At 41.1% G+C, this 19,934-nt stretch overlaps 1 protein-coding gene across 2 annotated transcripts in view; it reads left to right on the plus strand.

The window, feature by feature from the left end:
- Positions 1-19,934, plus strand: part of LOC109485737 (sodium- and chloride-dependent glycine transporter 2-like) — a 63,026-nt gene that overhangs the window by 13,157 nt on the left and 29,935 nt on the right. For both annotated transcript variants that reach the window (XM_019789410.1, XM_019789409.1), the window contains exon 2: positions 6,835-6,959. In XM_019789410.1, coding sequence (XP_019644969.1) covers positions 6,897-6,959 — 63 coding nt within the window. In that variant the 5' untranslated portion in view covers positions 6,835-6,896. The remainder of the gene's footprint in view (positions 1-6,834; positions 6,960-19,934) is intronic.

Below are 19,934 nucleotides of genomic sequence, written 5' to 3' on the forward strand. Positions count from 1 at the left end.
CGGGACACAACACCAGCAACAGCTGCCTCTGTTCTGCGTTGTATTGCACTGTTGCAATTTCAATAAATCAAATAAATCAACCAGCAGCTCTGCTACAGGACTTGACGCAAAGATGACAGCACCATAATTGTTCTAATTACCAGGATTGATGAGCAGAATGTACCGACATGAGGTTAACCTTTGGCTTGCCAAGGTAGCCTTTTGGCACAAAAAAATTTTGTATCGGTTACAAGTTTAATAGGAGAGAAGCAGGGAGAAGGTTAAAAGACGGGTTTTGCAAAAACTTTGGGGCACATGTTTCAAGTGTGTATGACACAGTATGACATTCGCATTCAGTTGTTTTGATTGCACATGTGTTTGCGTTCGTATACAACTGTCACTTCGAAAGATTATATGCATGCATGAAGTGAGTGAGTATTTGAAACAATGAGGATATCATACTATTACTATATTACATTGTTGTTCTATGATAAGGTTCTATATCTACATTACAAATGTGGCGGGGGGTTGACTGGAAATGGTGGAACTCGCTGTCACCAAGTACAGTAGGGGCATTGTCATTAGATAGCTTTAAACAATGTCAGCTAGAGTTAGATGTCCTGGAAAGGGTTGGGTGTAACAAGTCGTTCGGTGTGATGTAGCCAGCTGCCGCCGCGCCGCGTGCCTGCGAAGCTGGTGTGTTACGCCGAAAGGCGGTTATACCGGCTATACAGATACAGAAAACATATTCCAAATCCTGTTTACCGTCTATTTTGACTAAACTTCGCGCACCAACCCAGCGATGAAAGAATCCTCAGCGGTGTAAACATGTTCCGCAGTATGGGGTGTTGGTCCTACATGCGGCTCCTGTGTAGTAAGGAACATTCTACAGACACCAGACATACCTGGAACCGCGGGTTGTACCTAGCCTCTACCAGGCTTCGGGAGGCGGCTGGAAAGAGTAGAAATTGGCCAAATAGAAGACCAAATTGGCCAAATAGAGATATAAGCATGCCGAAGGAGTTGGTCTGCAAGATCTAGAGAATACAGTTTGCCGCATCCGTACTGTACTCTCTGGCCGACAAACTTCCTCGGCTTGTTACATCTACTGTATTTGGCCAATTTCTACTCTTTCCAGCCGCCTCCCGAAGTCTGGTAGAGGCTAGGTGTATTGTGATGTGCATAAACGGGTACGGATCGGGTGTAGGTTCGGTAGTGAACAGGAGGGGCGTGTTGACGACTACTGTTAGATATTTCATATAGTCTTGGTGGACAAACAAATACTTGGCCGAGTATCTGTAGCCTCTACCAGGCTTCAGAGCTGGAAACTGTGCAAATCCCATGGTAGCATGTCATCTGTCTGTTTGGCCAATTTCTACTCTTTCCAGCCGCTTCTGAAGCCTGGTAGAGACTAGAGTATATGTGCTCGCTTGTAAAATAACAGTTACTTTTGCTTATGTAGACATTCTGGGTTGTCTTTCGTTACCAGGCTCTTTGGGTGGCTGGATAAAAAATGGTAAGAATTTGCCAAATACAAGTAATGACATATGCATATTCACAAGTTCTGGAGGACTCTCTTTATATATCTCATTCTCAAGTGTCGTGGTGGTTAATTTTCCAAGCAATTTGGGTTGGCAAGTTCGTCTTTTCTGTTCTTTTTATACATCTTAAATTAGCGTTGTTTCTCCATTGGTCTTTGATACCATTAGAAGCGTTTTAACACAGCAGTGCGGGAAACCTTTGGTCTAAAAACTCCCCCGGCCAGAAACCGAACCCTCCCCTCAGGGGGCCGTTCTCGCTGATTCCAACATGCCTCTCCCTGGGCTTTGGAGCTGGAAAATAGTAGAAATTTATCAAATATGGTGATTGGTGCTGGTAGCATGCCTCTCTCTTGGCGTTGGAGCTGGAAAATAGTAGAAATTTATACCAAATATGGTGATTGTTTGGCAAGAAAGTCAAGTGGGGAGTACGGCTTACCGCCTTGGCAAATAATTCACCCTATTTGGTCACTTGCTATGGTATCTTTTGGTATTTGTATCACGTGGGCCTACCTTTTAATCGTTCTTCTACTCGTAATTTTTAACTGTTGTGGTGTGGTTGTAATATGTGGTCTATGTAGTCTTTCTAATGATACTGTATTTTAACTTCCTAATGACTTTGTATTTTAACCTCCTAATGACTCTGAATTTTAACTTAATTATATGCAATACTATAAACTCTTGATTTTAAAATAATGAAATGTACATTGATTCGCAATTCAGTAACTTGTATTAAGTTTACTGACATTGATCAATAAATAATTCTTGAGTTCTTGAGTTGGTCTTCAGCGCTCAAACTCAAAGGTGTCTGGTGGAGACTTGCTTCTCTAGCTCTGGTTAGCATGTTAGCTTTGATGCTTTATTTTGCTGATTAAGAATTATTCGCTGACTGTTCTAACACAAAAAGCTCAACAAACAACCAAAAAAGGGCGATGAATTACCAAAAACGGAACGGTTGCATGTTTTTAAAAACATCGCGTTAAAATATTTTCAACATAGTTAAGGGCAGTTTTCTGTTCTCGGCAGTCAGAAAGCGTTATGATCTTCCAACCCTACATCTGCTTAGCTACTCAGCTATGGAAGCCAGACTCCATAAACTCGGGCGCGCGGCCAGCTACTGCAGATACCCTTGGGGAGATCAGCAAGGTCACGGAGTCTTAAGGAGTTTCTTCAAGAAACACATGGCGGGAAATTACCACTAGAGGAAAGTGGTGTCACCTTACCCCTTCCACCTCAGGGTCCCGGGGACGCTCAGGTCATTGACCTCATTTGCAAGTGAACAAGTGGACTGCCTTATCCAGAACCGTGCCTATCTAGTTCTCTCTATGCCTGTATATGGCTTAGGGTTAGGATCAGGCAGGGTTCTGGATAGTCTCCGCGTATAATCCACGAAGAACGTAGGTTTGCCTCAGCCACGGTTTTCGATACAGCAACTATCTGGATACAACATGGATTTTCCATATGAACTTTGATAACGTTTAATACCATATCCGCGGGATTTTGAGGGCTACATGATGCTAGATAGACGTAGTACTAGTAATGTACGCAGAAACGTCACATAGATCTACAGACAAGATCTACATGTAGACATCGTATCTTTGTGTTCCCTTGTAATTAGCCTTCAGGCATGAGTTTGCAAATATAGTTTACTTATTCCTAAGACTATTCATACTTTCATAGTCATTTACGCCCATGAACGATACATACATTATACGCGCTTCCGGGTTGCACTGTCATCTTCTCGTTTATGGAAGTTTTGTTCCAAACCTAGGTGAATGACTGAATCAGAAATAGATATGTCATAGATATTTTTAGATAGACTTTTATGGCCCTTGCCTTACAACGTAGAACCATAAATGGTATAATTAAACTCGCATTCAGATCAAACGTTCGATGCAAATCCCCGTTTAGGGCTAATCCGGCGATTATGTCATAATTCCCCGGATTTCGATTGTTACGATTCGTGACGTCAGACGTTCGGTTATGACGTCATAAACCGCTGGAGGAAAATTCCATCAGTGGAAAGTTACTGGAAAATTTGTGCGAAATTTCCAGGAAAATTTCCATTCCGACTGCGGTGGCCGCGGGTTCAGGTCAGTTCCCGACGTTTTGCGCTCATTTTCTTGGAAATGTTGGTATCGTATTACTTACTCATGTCCTTCGCGTGCATGGTAGTTTTTGAAATATATAGTTCTTAAGATGTATTTACTGTACATACCTGCATAAGACGTGCTCATATTAGTCGTAGATTGTCGTAAGATCTTCGTACGATTTTGATGTCGCTGAAATTTTAAGCAGGCTGCGACAGAGCCAGAACCAGCCACCGACAAGGATCTAAGGCAGTGCCTTTTTCGTAATAAGATACTAGTAGCTTGATTTTTGTACGACATAAACATAATTATCCCAAGAATTAGTTTGCGATCGTATAATGATCGCACGACGATTGTGAACGTGCAACCCTACGTGTCATCGGACACTAGTTTTCCTAGTAGCAATGCAGTCAGTCGCTAGTATGTAAAACAAAGTAGTTCCGCATGTGTGCCCCTGCCCTTATTTGTGTTAGACACTGTGTCATTCTAGGTCAAGTGATCCATTTATTCCAGCCTCATACATACGTATTGTGCTCATTTACAAACGCACAGTCACAGTACTGGCAGTTACTCTCCAAGCAGAGGTTTGGGTTTTGGGTTATTACCTTCGCCAAGAAGGTTATGTTTTCAGTAGCGTTTGTGTGTGTGTGTTTGTGTGTGTGTGTGTGTGTGTGTGTGTGTGTGTGTGTGTGTGTGTGTGTGTGGTTTAGCAAGATAACTCGAGAAGCGGTGGGTGGATTGGAATGAAACTTGGTAGGTGGGTAGGTCTTTATGAGACCTAGAAATGATTAGATTTTGGGCCCCCTGGCGGCTTTCCTAGGTACTGCCTAAAAACACGCCAAAATTAAGCCCAAATCCAATCCTCTGCTTGGAGAGTATTGTACCTTATACATACGTATTGTGCCCATTAAAAACACAGTCACAGAACTGGGAGTCACTAAGCAGAAGTGACTTTACAGAAAAATTTGATTGTCACAAATTGGAATGTTCTGAACCGAGAGGAAGTTACTGACGCACGTTTCCAAGAAAAGGATTCAATTTCTTGGAAATTCGTGGTGCGTGGTTTGGAAATTTTCCAGGATTTTCTTCATTCACCTTTATACGTGCTTGGCTCTATGCAGTACTCTCCAAGCAGAGGTTTGGGCTTAGGCTTACTTTCAACTAGCGGTGAGGCAAACTGTACTCTTCTAGCGGACCAACTCCCTCAGCATGTTATCTCTCTATTTGACCAATTTCTACTCTTTCCAGCCGCCTCCTTAAGCCTGGTAGAGGCTAATTTTTTACGCCATTTTGGTGTTTTTATTGAGATTTCTTTTTTTTTCTTTTTGCACTGGTATATTTTTTCTTCGCCAGCCAAATGCGAACAGGGTAGTGACCTGCCAATTCGATACTGTCTTTAATCTCCAAGCAGATCATTTCGGTGGCAAGACAGTGTCCATTAGCCAGAGGAGTTTGTACGGTCACCGAAGGAAACAAACTTCTCTGGCTAATGGATACTGTCTTGCCACCGAAAGGGATCTACTTGGAGATTAACTGTCTTACCAATTCGATATTGTTTTGTAACCATCAAAAGATCTGCTTGGAGATTATGCTAATGGTGCATTTGTGTGTTGGTTTCTTTATCTCAAGGGCGCTCGAATAACTGTTTGTTCGTTTACTTTACCAAGGCTTAGGGCGTTATTTGTCACTCCTACAAATATTTGTACTATCGCGAAGGGTTTTGTCTATAAACTTCTTTTGTTGACCATGGACAAAGGAGAGGAATTCTAGCTACGTTAGCGTTTATGCATCTGATTTCAAGTACATAATCTCCCGGGAAAACAAAAGCGTTTAGTTTCTGGTTCAGGGAGTTTGTTGAATTGTATTATACGCTCCATCTGTTCTTACATTTACAGATATACAGAAGCGAGGAAAAGTTGAACCTGTACATACTAGTACACATTACCCACATTGTAGATACCAGACTCTTATATTACCACTGTAATTTTGTGCCTTGCTAGTGCTGCATTTAACACCATGACCTGTACTTAGCTTGCAACAGCATAAACATACAATAAAGGTATTCCATTCATTTATTTAAATGCTAGGAGTTAAAAGCATATAAGGAATGTCTAATGTATTCTTCCTAAATTCTGCATTTTAACTTCATTACGTGCTATAGTATAAACTTTGGGATTTTTACTGCGAATTATCAATGAATAATTCTTGAGTCTTGAAAAAACTGCAAACAACACACTGTTACACAATCCCACCAGAAATGTATGCTTACTCTATTTTTATTAATTAACAATTTGGGTGTTCTTTCACACGTTTGTTCTTGTCATTTTCTGCTGGTAAACTTGATATGATGATAATGAATACGGCAGTAATGATAGAGTAAGTGGATACTGCTTATTATCTCGGCAGTCTGTGGGTTAATATGATAACTACATCATGTAGTAGTCTCTGGGGACATGTCCGGTTAGGGCTATCCGACAGGGCTCTAATGTTAGCATAAAGTAAAGACATACTTGCGTTTTTCGGTGCGAAACATCGCATGTAAATATTATGAACCACGAAAGTCTGAATCAGATGAAACTGTACATCAGTATATTACCGACGTGCGGAAAGAACTAGGAAAAAGTTATCAAGAGTTCAAGACCAAAACGTAAGAGTGATATATCTTTTTTTTGAAAATTCTGAAGCGTTCCCAAGTTGTTTGCAATGAAAGTCATGGTCGTCTATGCTATCCCGGTGTCATAACTTGCTTCTTGTACCTTATACGATGTGTATCATCTCAATTACGAACCTCCTTGATGATCCTAGGTGAGGCCAAGGCTTAGCGCGAGAAGCGTTCCTAATACTCTCAATGAAGTGCTCGGTCGAAATGATTGGTATTCCTGAATCATAATTTGCTTCTTTCAATTGCGGATTAAGATTCGGATGTAGCTTATAAGGCATGCATCGTACAAATTATGAATTGAATTGAGGACTTGAATTAACTGTCAATTAAGATAGGCATATTTTTTAAGCTAAGAGCAAATTAACACAACATTTTTTTCAGAAATTTCCCCAATATTCCTAATGAAATGTTCGCCGTTTTCAGTATTCCCGAGTCCTAATTAGCCTCCTCAGCTGACTGTGTGTCCGCTATCGGGCCGGGCGGGTTATCCCAGATCCGTCCTCCCGCCCCCAATTATCCCGTAGCCTCATTACCTATTCACCTCACGTGCTCCTCTCCCCGGCAGCTCGGGACGAGACGCGGGATTTTGAGGGAGAGAGCGGCACCGCGAGGACTCCAGCGGGCGTCATGACGGGAGAGACACCGATGGCAGGCAACGAGCAACCCACGGAGCTCAAGCAGCTCGACCCGGTAAGTTTACCGCCTTGTTTCCCATCTTAAAGACGCTAGATTTAGCCATAGATGGGTCTTAGAGACAGCGCGAACGATCGAGAAGGCTTGCCCGAGTGTAGGCAAAGGCGCAGCAGGACCAAACCTAACTAAAGACCCGACGCCTCCTCGTGGTAGACCGTTGTTTGTACTGGTAGTTTCTCCGCTATTCCTGTGGTATTGTCTTACCAAATACACCCAGGACACAAGCTCTGGGTTGATAGACGTTTGATGAGGTGTGGTTCTTGTAGGCGCGTCTTTGGTAACAGAGTTTGTAAGCGATGTTGGTAAAGATAACGGTACCGGCGGGTCCGTATGTCCCGTACCGCTAGCATGCCAAAAACTGGGGGTTTTAGGGGGTCTTCAGGGTCTTTGGGAGCTTTTATGTGCTATTTTCTGATTGCATATAGACAACATAGCCCGCCTGGTTGAATTACCCCCGTTTTTAGAGAACTGGGCTAATCAGAAAACAGCCGAAGACCACCAAACCCCCAGTTCTACAAGCATGCTACGGAGGCTACTATAGAAGCCGGGCGGGTGGAAATTTCCACGCTGCGTTGTTGTGTTGTGATGGGCAGATGACGGTGTGTGTGTGTGGTGCCGCCGGGCTTCGCGCCTAGCTGAGATGTTTGAGCTCACCCGGCTGTCACCAACACTTGCCTCCAGCGGCGTCCAGAAAAGGACTTCTAAAAAAGCACATGCTTTAAAGTTAGCCTCCGTAGATGGCTTATACTATAGAAATGGGGGGTTTGGTGGATCGGCTGTTTTCGGGGGTAATCCAACCAGGCTGGCAAAGTGTGTGATATGCAATCAGAAAATAGCACATAAAAGCTCCCAAAGACCCTGAAGACCCCAAAACCCCCAGTTTTTGGCATGCTATGGAGGCTACTTTAAAGTACTACCCCTGTCGCAATACGCACTACATACAGGGGTTATGTACATGTACAACTGTCCCACTTTCTAACGTAGTACTAGTAGCTTCTGGTGCTACGCACATGTGCAACACAAACACACACAGCCGTCAACGCCAAACAGCTGCCGTAAGATGCTAAGAAAACAAGATACGGAAGTATCCACTTCTTAATGCGGCCTGAAAGGAGGCCGAAAATTGGATAGAAGGAAAGGAAAGGAAAGAAAAGTTGTGAATAGATGGAATGGTTCCCATTTACTACATGTACCCCACCCCAACTCATGCATAACCAGCCGGACTGTGTGAAGCACCAATTTCCAGGTAGTTTGCATTTCTTTTGCACTGACCCACTGCCGCTATTAGGCAGGTTCAGGACAGTTCTGGGGTTTTAGTGTCGTTTCAGTCTGGAATACTACTGTTTTATTTTCTTAGATTACTACAAAGGTTTTTTTTTTTCATTGTTGGAACTGAAAATTTAAGATGAGATGATATCAGAGAATGGACCACAACCCACTGCCGATATTAGGCAGGTTCAGAACAGTTCAGGGGTTAGTGTTACTTTACATTTTTATATTTTGTTACTAGAAAGATATTGAAATTGATATTTTGATCATTGAGACCAGCTAAAACTATCATGCAAAGAACAGTAAGAAAGGGGTCCGCAACCCAAAAGATGAATAATATCAGAGAATGGGCCACAAGCTTAGCTAGCTACTGTGGTTATTAGGCATGTTAGGAACAGTTCAGGGGTTTGTGTCACTTTAGTCTGCAATACAGTTATATCTTCTTTGGTTACTAGAAAGATATTTTAGTAGAAATTGATATTTTTATAGTTTTCAGTACAATCATTACCTCCATGGTACAATGAACTTATTTTTGGTCAATTTTGGACTGATGGTCCTTGTTCACTCCTTGGATGCTGCCTTGCCACCGTAGGACCTGCTTGGAGATTAGACCAAAGGGTAACCAGGCTAGGACCCCACAGTAATTATTGTCAGCCTCCCGACGATTTATGACGGCCGAGCCCTGAATGTCACGGTCAAGTTGATGCTACCCAGTTTCACATGTAGGCAACAGGGGGAAACGACACTGGAGTTATGCGGCTCGTAAAAGATTGTAACTTTCTCAGGAACTTACACATACTTTAGGTAGTCTCAGAAGCTTATATTGTGTACTGAAAGTTTAAACAGTGTGTGTCAGGGTAGGGTTTATGCTAGCTTCTACACTGTCCAGGCCTCTAACTTATTGCTTTGATAGCTTTGTAAGTAGTAAGGCCAGACTAGTTTTATTTGTTGGTTCTCAGAATTATAACACCTTACTGAGAGGTCAACAAGAAAGCAGGGTCTAGGTCTAAGCATAATTGAGTGTGGTTCACACAATTTAGGGATTAGATATTGTCATATCAAAATTTTACTTCCATCACTCTTTTTTTATTTTGACCCCTTGCTTTTTTTTTGCTTCAAACATGCCAAGAACCAAAGGAATGACTTTATTATAGGCTTGAGCGCAAACTCAGGACCACAACTAGGTGCACTTTGGGCCCTCTTTCAAAAGCCAAAACATACAAAATGTAGGATGACGGTAACATTATAGTTTTTGACCTGTATTCCTATTGTGCACAAATGTACCTGTGTTGTTTTCTACATAATAGAAAGACATGAGGACATTCTCAAATTACCAGCTTGTACCCTATTTTGTGGGGGCCCGCATGCCCTTTTCCGTAGAGCATAATCGGCCGTTTTAATTCTACATAGAGCATAGACGGACCCATTTAATTCAACGTAGAGTGTAATTGGCATATTTTGCGTAGAGCGTATTCGCCATTTTAAATCTATGTAATGCGTTGTAGCCACTTTGAATTTATCGTAAAGCGTAATGGAGAGCTCTCAAAATTTAGCGTAGAGCATTGTTGGGACCCCCCCATGCAAGCCCCCTTTTGTTAGTAATGTACTCTCCAGGCAGAGGGTTAGGCTTCCAGTACAAAAAAGAAATCCTGATAAAAATGCCTAAAAACACTTCAAAAATAGTTGGAAACTTGTACTTCTGATTGAAAGGTTTTTCTGTGGGCAGACCGATTGTTTTTGCTATCATGGCCCTAACTGGTACAGTTTGCTTTATAATAAAGTTTCATGGAGTGAATGAAATATTTAGTAGTACTGTAATAAACTCAGCAAAATCAAGATTGCCTATTATCACTGTGAGCCATATTATAGCTGTGTCCTTGAAGTTAGAGATATAATAAAAACCTAACTCGTAAAAGCAGTAACGCGTTCACTTCAAGCTCGGCTTCAAATATGGCTGCAAATTTGATGTTTCCGTAAGAGTGGAAGTTAAAATTTGATCGCCAAGTTGTGGGTAGATTGTCAAAAGCCTCAATATTCAGTACAGCAAGACTTTACGTATAATTTTCAATTTTTGCAGTCAACAAGCATAGGTTAGGCTTGTTTTGGGCATTTTTAAAAAAAGGTGTTTTTAAGCATTTTGTCAAGCTTTTTATTTTGTTACCTTTTGGTATCCTGGCTATTCTATAACTAAAAATGCCTACAATACATCAAAAACAAGTCTTACTTCTGCAGTAAGAATTTCCATCAAATTCAAATGAAGAAAGGAAGACAGGGACTTTCTTCAACTGTTGAGCATAAATATGAGCATTTTGCATTTGATTCAGAAACTAAATTTGAGTATTTTGGAGTTGATTCAGAAACAAGATATGAGCATTTTGGAATTGATTTAGATTCAGAAACTCTGCAAATTAGAATCAGAAATTTTGCAAATCAATTGATTGAATTGTTGTGGCCCTAGTGAAGAAAAACATCAGACTACTGTGCCTCTATTAAAGTCCAAAGCAGCCGCCATCCACAGGGAAGTGACACGAGGTCGTGTATGATATGTGACATTTAAATCCTGTTGAACAACTGACCTGCTCCAGGCTGTTGGCACCCCAGTTTTCTAGCCTGACCTGCTGCATTCCAACTCTGGCTCTCAGGGCTGCTGCAGTAGTGTACTGTTCTGTTCTTCTGTACTTGTTTAGACAGGGGCTTGTGCTTTGATCAAAATGTTTTGAGGGTCCTCTATGGTTTTTAGTTCTAAATTCTATATCCTTAAAAAGTCAAACCTGAACTACTGGTAGTGACGTGGCCTGGTATACAAACCTATTTTAGCCGCCGTCCTCTCTCTTATTTGTAAAGAGGACGAAAGAGATTTGGCAGCTAAAATACGAGGCTACTACTTAGTAATACCCGGTAGTGACCATCTCTACATAAGGACCACCTGGCTATTGTGGTCACTTATTGCTGGAACCTTTGATAGTTTTTCCCATTGACACAAGAAATAAGAATCCTAAAAGTCTATTGTAGTGATGCCATCAAATTAGTGTTATAGTTTTGTCTCATCACGAATGTTATGAAAAATACTTGTACCTTGCAAACTGGTACATGTATGTCTACAAGCCCCAGTGTATCCTCTGCAGCTAAACTGTGTCACATTACCTTTGAGATAAGATGGGAACCATGTAAGCTAAAGAGTCATGTCACGGCTGTCACTCACTCACTTAGCCAGGACACTGAGCCTCCCCTAGTTCCCTAGTCCCAGAGCTGTCTGCTCTCTCTGTAGCCTGTACAATTTACTCTCCAAGCAAAGGTGGTGGGGGAATGATCGTTAGCTTTATATATATGGCCGTTTTTTTTGTCGGTACCCTCACCAACCCATCGGTGGCCGGCGACCTTATCTGGCTAATGGATGGATACTGCCTGGGCAGTTTGATACTGTCTTTTTGCCACCGAAAGGGATCTGCTTGGAGATTATGTACAATTTATATTTCTGGCCATGTGTGCCTATCCTTTTAGTATTACAGTACTCGTGTTTGCGACTAATAGTCTAAGGGACTGTCACGTAGCCTCTGTAGCAGGCTTATAGAACTGGGGGTTTGGTGGTCTTCGGCTGTTTTCTGATTAGCCTCCGTAGCAGGCTTATAGAACTGGGGGTTTGGTGGTCTTCGGCTGTTTTCTGATTAGCCTCCGTAGCAGGCTTATAGAACTGGGGGTTTGGTGGTCTTCGGCTGTTTTCTGTTTAGCCAAGTTCAAAAAACGAGGGTAATTCAACCACGCCAGATATGTTGTATACATTTGTATATGCAATCAGAAAATAGCACATAAAAGCTCCCAAAGACCCCCCAAACCCCCAGTTTTTGGCATGCTATAGAGGCTACTGTCACGGCTGTCAGTCACTCACTTAGTCCAGGACACAGCCTCCCATACTGTAGTCCCAGAGCGGGCCTGCTCTCTCTGTACAGTTTATTTTTCCTGCCAGCTACATTTACCAGTTGTCTATCATCAGGGTTGTGGAGGACTTTATCATTGGATGGTATTAAACTATGGAAGCTTGGATCCCTTACAGTACACCATGTGTGTCTGTCATACTTGTATTATCGTTTGTACTAGTGTTTGTAACTTTTTACCAGTTGTCTGTCACCAGTTTTGTAGAGGACATTATCATTGGATGCCAACTATGGAAGCTTAGATCCCTTACAGTACTATTTATTTAATAGTCAGGCGTTAATAACTTTTAGAGTCTGAGTGACTCAGTTTTGTGGCTGTCTGGGTTCTGTTTTTCATCTGTTGGTTTTGATAGTTCACTTTATAAAGTTTATTTTAAGTTCTGCTAGTGGTCTGGTCAGCTCAATACCCTCCTCACTGTAGCTAGCCTACCCCTGCCTGCAGCAGTATAATCAAAGCCTGTATAGTGTGTGTTGAGTGTTGTAGTTTTGTGAGCAGGGGTATTGGATGTGTTTGGTCCGGCAAAGGAAAAAAGTCTATTCAGAACTTCTCTTAGCATTCCTCTTCCATATGCAGGTATCCTGTAATTTCCTTGACAATTGAAATCAACTAAATTAGTGGAAGGAGGTCAATATTGGGAAGAAGAGGTCTCAAATTAAGCCTGCATGTTCCTTAGTTCAAGGACAAAAGATCGACCTTGACAACGAAGTCTTTTCTTTTGCATCTACTTTCCTACCAAACAGAAGCTCAAGATCAGTGATTGTTTTTATCAAGGTTTTAATATCTGAGCCTATTACAATCAAACACAAAAAGCCATTTATTTTTAGCATCATCTGTATTGAGAAGTTGAAATTGTTGTTCCAACGTTTTGAAAAACTGTTTCCAAAACAAGTCCGTTTGCCCAATTATCACCCGCTGTGCTGCTCAACTCCACCGCAGAGCTCCACAAAAGGCCCAGTAATCTGATTTATATTCAAAACCAGAGAACAGAAGGGGGGTAGAGAACAGCTCTGTGTGGAACTGTCGCCAGCGTCCCAGCCGTTAAATCATGACGTCCTAACAATAGAGCGGTTAGCTCACTGCTAAAGGGGGGCCTGCATGCTCTTAATTTCGTAAGGCGTAAACAGGCCTTTTTAGTCTTCGTAATCTGTAGGCAGCCTCCCCAAAAATCAACGTAATTCGTAATTATAGTACATTAGCTGCAAAGCATAATGTCATAATCAGGTCTGAGACTTTAACATAATTCGTAATCGGTGGCGAAAATTTTGCATTGTAATCGCAACCCCCCATGCAGGCCTTCCTAAAGTCACGCCTCAAGATCTCATTAATCACATCACTCTCCCTTTCAATCAAACCACTTTCCCTTTCCAACTTCTCCCCTTGTTTGAGGGGATTTAGCTCGAGGAGTTGATGATAAGAAGTCAAGGGAAATCCTGCCTGTCAGCACTTCTTTTGTTCAAAGGAAGGCTCAGCTTTCAAGGATGTCTTATTACTGGTTAAATGGCTTCCTGGATTTTCGCTTTTCAAGCAGGAGGCATCAGTTGTTAGTCTCTACCAGGCTTCGGGAGGCGGCTGGAAAGAGTAGAAATCGGCCAAATAGAGAGCGGCAAACTGTTCTCTCCAGCCCACCAGCTCCCTTGACATGCTATCTCTCTATTTGGACGATTTCTACTCTTTCCAGCCGCCTCCAGAAGCCTGGTAGAGGCTAATCAGTTTTCACTGTTACTGTTCATCAATCAGTGAAGTTGATATGTGGAATCCGATGTTTTTCAATATTATTGTCTAACAGAGATCCTCCTTTTGTTTAGTATTATAGATTTATATTTGAGCAGTATTGTTGAGGAATGGACTTTTATGATTTTAAGGAGGGTTAGCCTAGGTTAGGTCTAACTTACTATAGGGAATATCTTGAGAAAGATTATATCACTATCAGTTTTAAGTTTTTTATTGTGATTATCAAAGAATTTGTATTGAATTAATTGTGCACGACATTGATGAAATTTGTTGTTCAACATTGCATTATAGAATCTAAATCTATTTGCTACTACTTTTCTGCTACACTTTTTTTCCGTTCCTTTTCTTTTGTACCACTTGATTGATGACTCCAGTACAGACCACCATCAGTGCAGGGATAATTGAAAAGAAGGAAATGTAAGAGGGAAATTAGTGTTTTGTTTCATAGCACAGGTGTACGCATTTGTTTCATTCAACCATTCGAGAACCATGGAAAATTCATGTGGCATTTATTTTAAATTTTTAGTGGTGAGAGTTTGGAGCATCTGTCCACCCTTTGTTGTGCATAGCATAATCAAGGAAAGAATACTTGAAAATAAGAAAGTAAAAGACTTTCTTTTAAAGTAAGATTATTTTGTAAATATGTAAAGAATTATATTTTTTTCCTAGCGTACATGTAGGTTCATCCAACCATTCGAGAAACCATTGAAAATTCACATGGCCTTTGGTGAGAGTTGTGAGAGTTTGGGGCATCTGTCCTCCCTTTTGTTGTGCATAGTATAATTGAAAAGAAGAAAGTAAAATACTTTTTTCTTACATAAGAAACAAGTGTTCTAAACGGGGAATTATATTTTTGTTTCCTACCACAGGTTTCTTTATCCGATCATTGAGAACCTGTGGAAAATTCACATGGCCTTTATTTAGTGAGTAGCGTTGGGTGCATCTGTCCACCCTTTGTTGTGCATACCATACATATTTCACCCTCCCCATGCCAGTATTCACACATCTGTTCCCTACTGTCACGTTTCAGCTCAGTTTTCCTCACAAACCCAGAACAGGTGTACCCAGAACGCTCACATCAGTTTCTAGGAAGTCTCTAGCCTCCGTAGCAGGGGTCTATAGAACTGGGGGTTTGGTGGTCTTCGGCTGTTTTCTGATTAGCCCAGTTCTGAAAACGGGGGTAATTCAACCAGGCCGGCTATGTTGTCTACAATGTATATGCAATCAGAAAATAGCGCATAAAAGCTCCCAAAGACCCTGAAGACCCTCAAAACGGCCCAGTTTTTGGCATGCTGTGGAGGCTAGGGTGTCTCCATGTTTGTTGCCTGAGGAGTTGTGGTCGTTAGGAGTTTAGCTCGTTTATTTCAGCTCTTCTGGCGGTAAATTGGGATAATTCATCACACAGGAGGACATTTTTCTAGTGAAGTACTGGTTGTTATGGTTTGGTTTGGATACTATGGTGTTGTTTAGCTCTGGCTTGAGCATAATCAAGTTTGCTTCTTTTTTGTTGGTCTTGAGTACTTTGATTTTGATGAGGAGTTCACCATTTTTACCTACAGTCAATTTTCGTTTATTTACCCCCATATTTTTGGCTCAATACTTGCCCCAAAAAACACTTCTGTGCACTGAGCTAAGTTGATAGGAGTTAGACTGAATATGATGGGAAATGTTACTGTAAGTGAACATTGAGTTTTTAAAAGACTTCTGGTTGTATTCAAGAGGGAAGATAATTTTTACAGTCCATAAGATTCAACCAAGTGGTACTCTGTTATTTACATGTTTTCGGTTCTATTCAAAATCAGCTTATCGTGACCAAAGTGGTCCACCCATTCATTCAAAATGAACTCAACCGAAGACAATTTATAACCACCATCCATCCCTCTGAGCTATTACTGATTCTCCCCTTCCCCTGACCTCCTGGTCCCAATTACACAGTGAATGCCCCCCTCCCTGTCCCAAGACTTTTATCTACAAATAAGAGCCGACTTGACCTTTCCTTAGGCAGACTGTGAGAAGGAGCCACTTATCCGACTGGGAAGGTTCTTAGACTTTATGTAAGGTCGTTCACCTTCCAAAGTCCAAGTCTGACACCAAATAAGGGTTGGGCCAAAGTAAGGCAATTATATGTACCTCTTCAACTCTATAGCCGAGTTCACCAAGTCCTTGGCCAATTGTTTGGTACAACCACAAGAAGTTTGAATTCAAGACTTCCAACCATAGAAACTTGGTAAGTGAACAATCTAAAAGCAAAGTCAACAGTGTTACATACAACAAATTGTTAGTTATACTAATATACAGTGTAATGAAAATCTGTAAATGGGTTCCAAATTTAATCCTTTGGTCCTTTCTATGAATTTCTTTATAAATGGGTCTCTAACTTTCTTACCCAGAATTCTCTCTGTCATGATTGACACTTGATTGACACTTGGGTAAGGTCACTCCTTGTGGTCCAATCATGCCATTAGACACACCCCATTTCTCAAGAAATGTCCCGTCACAAAATATCGTTGTCTAGGTGGGTCTCTAACTTTCTTACCCAGAATCCTCTCTGTCATGATTGACACTTGATTGACACTTGGGTAAGGTTACTCCTGGTGGTCCAATCTCATGATTACTGGCATTAGACACACCTCATTTCTTGAGAAATGTTCTGTCACAAATTTCTTGTCTAGGTTCTAGGGTCTCTAACTTTCTTACCCAGAATCCTCTCTGTCAGGTGATTGACAGGTCAGTAAGGTCACTCCTGATGGACCAATCACGTCATTAGGCACACCTCATTTCTGATGACACATGGCTTGTCCCACTGCTACTGTAGATTCAGTTATCTTTGTGGGGATTTAATCCTTGATTTTAACGTAGAAGGAGAGTTATATCTGTATTGGTATAGCCGGTATAACTGCCCTTTGGCGTAACACACCAGCTTCTGTATCTGTATAGCCGGTATAACCGCCCTTCGGCGTAACACACCAGCTTCTGTATCTGTATAGCCGGTATAACTGCCCTTCGAGTTTTTTGAGGTATGTAAATTTTGTGGTTGGAAAATTTCTGTAGCACAGTACTAATACAAAGTTGTGGTCTCTGAAGTTAAAATAAAACTGTGGCGAACATTTCAATATTTACAGTAACCAGGCTTGTCATTGGCCACTTTTTCACAAACCCAGTAACTGTAGCATTCAGACAGGATCTGTCAGGAAGGGCCATTAATCATGACAAGGAGGAAGTCATCAATCTTGAAGGAGTTTGGGGAGCAATTGATGGAGTGAGTTACTGGTGCAATGGTCCATGCTAGGTGGAGGGGCTGCAAAAGACTTGCAAACAAACTTGGCTACTTTCTTAGGCTTAGCCCTCAGCACTTTTGAGAAAGAGCCAGGCCACATGTCACTATCAGTTATAACTAGCCACTACCTTTTTCATGTTTTCATGGTAGAAGGCATCCTTACAATCTCAAAAGATGCGTATTGTCTAGTGTGGTCTCATAGTCACTTGAACAAATCCATACCAAAGCCCAACACTTTCTTCTGATTATGCAATAGGTCAAATATGGAAGCAGTAAAATTTACAGAAAATTTTATTATTGATCATCTTGATATTGGAAAATGCTTCTGGGTCTGTTCAGTTTTATGTTTTATGCCAATCAAAGAGGTATGTGTCACAACATGCTGCAAAATTTTTAAGTTCTTGTCTCCAATTAAGCTATATTTATAAGCTCCTCTGCAAACCTTTTGGCTATGCGACAACTATCCAGACTGTAGACACTAGGAACTTCATTGTCAGCAACCGAGAAATAATTTGGCATCATTCTAAACCCAGGGACCTCCAGTATATACAGTTAATGTTGGAAGGAAACCAACTTATTTCCGAATGCAGTAATACAAGAAGAAGCTGGAGGGGTTTTATATTATCTGTTTAGAGGGATTATAATAATGTTTTCTGACTGCATGGTTTTATAGATGGCTGCATGGAAACAGTGGCAATTGTACATGTAATTGATAAGGTATGAGCAAAATTGGGTCAATTATGATCAAACTTGTAGTGGATACTCAAGGAACTTCCAGGCCTGTTTGCAGTCCAAATTACTAACCATGGCAATTATTAATTTGAAATGCCAATGCATAAAGATACTTATGTTTTCTCACATGATGATGATGCATTTTAAGTGACAAAATTGTGATCATGATACAAACTTGTACAATGCTACTGGTCCCAAAATGATATGCAATATGACTTGGGGGAGAAAACTACAATAGACAGTGATTCGTGGATTTGGATTGTTATGATGTGTTAGTGTTGAAGTCTGCAGCAGGTGGAAGAATGTGTGTACGGTGAGAATTTGGGGTCTTTGAACTTTAAAACAGTCTTGAGTTACAAATTTGGTCCCGCTGGGCATAATTATCACCAGAATTGCTGAAACAGTTCATCCCTCAGGTCCACAGGGCAATAATTACATGTCAGGACTTGTAGACTACTGGTAAAGGCGTCAGAGGCATTGTGTGCATCAAAACAACTGTTACAGTTGAAACATGAAAGAAATAAAAGTAGGGTTTATAGTCTACCTGCGCTGGGGACTACCTCATGAGAACAACCTGCCCATATAGCAGCTTTTCTGGTGGTAATTTGACAAAAGGTCTCGGTCCCAGTTGTAGGCAAATATCATTTCATGAAAATCTATTCTAATCAGCAGAATTCCCAACAGCCTTGCTTGTAGCACCATCAAATACAGTAGGGGCCTCTGTGCTAAACTGAATATGATTTCCAACAATGCAAATACTTCAACTTTGTTGTCAAGCTTCTCATCATTCTATGTAATATATAGCCTACTATCAACAATGTGATGATTGCAAAGCTTGGTTGGCATCCTTGTTAGTTTACTAGCTCTCCTATACTCTTCCCTAACTACATATGTAGTTGTGGTACTTGCACTACAGTACTAGGATGTTACCCAGGCTAGAGTAATACTGTATTGCTTCGGGGCACAGTTAAACCATTTTGATCAATACAGACCCAAATCCAGCCTCTCCCTCCCCCCATTTCTGCATGGTTAACGTATTGACAGCCGCTGACTGTTGCGTCGGCCGTGTCGGTAATTCGGCAGACGATTCGAAAAAGGGACGCAGGTGTGGATAGGACGCCATTAGATATGGGCCACTGGGTTCTCAAGGACTAGGGTCAACTTTTAGGGGAAATATACAGCCCGACATCGCTCATTTGTTATGGGAAGAATGGGGAGGGCTGAGAAGAATTGAGAGGCTCGCAGTTTGTATTTTGGAAAAATCTGTAACTTAAAGGAGATGTGTTTTGGCTTGTTTTTGTCTTGTGGGGGAAGTTTTATAATGTTTTTTATAAAGTCATGTAAGAAGGAAGATAACTAAACATGCTGCACATCTGAATGAAGATTGTAATTAAAGAATAAACCCTAATTTCACAAAAAAAAGGTAATGCACCTTCCAAAATTAAAAAAAATAAACAATAGAGTAACTGAGAGATCACTGACAGAAGCAACAACATTTTTTACTTGTAAAAGTACAAATCCAAGAACCATAATTAAAAAAAATCAGAGAAGAAAAAAAAAAGATAAACAAATTTCATGTTTTTGCTCAGTGCTCAGAAAATAAATGTGAATAATGAAGTTTAACAAGTCAAGATCCAATGAGCTTGGCTTTGCTGTCGAAGATTCAAGCTTAAGGGTCTTTTCCACTATATAGACCCTAGTAATCCATGTCCAGGCAGATTCTTCACCAGTGTGTTTTTGTCAGTGCAGGCCGAAGTGACTGATGGGGTGATGGACTGGGGTTTATAAGCATTAATAACCCGACCCTGTGTCAGGGGTATTCAGGGGGAACATGATAGTTCTGATGCATGTGTGGGGAAAGGCAGCAGGAGCCAGTCATTGGAGCTTTGCATCTTTCTCTGTTCAGATTTTAGCAAGGAAGAAATTGTTTAAGCCACAAAAATTTTCTCATTAAATTTATTAATTTATGGTCATAATTAGAAGGACCAATTACCAACACTAGCCTATTCCATTGGCTATTTTTAGGGTTC

The sequence above is a fragment of the Branchiostoma belcheri genome, unplaced genomic scaffold, assembly GCF_001625305.1.
Source record: "Branchiostoma belcheri isolate BF01 breed outbred unplaced genomic scaffold, Haploidv18h27 scaffold78, whole genome shotgun sequence".
Classification (NCBI taxonomy): Eukaryota; Metazoa; Chordata; class Leptocardii; order Amphioxiformes; family Branchiostomatidae; genus Branchiostoma; species Branchiostoma belcheri.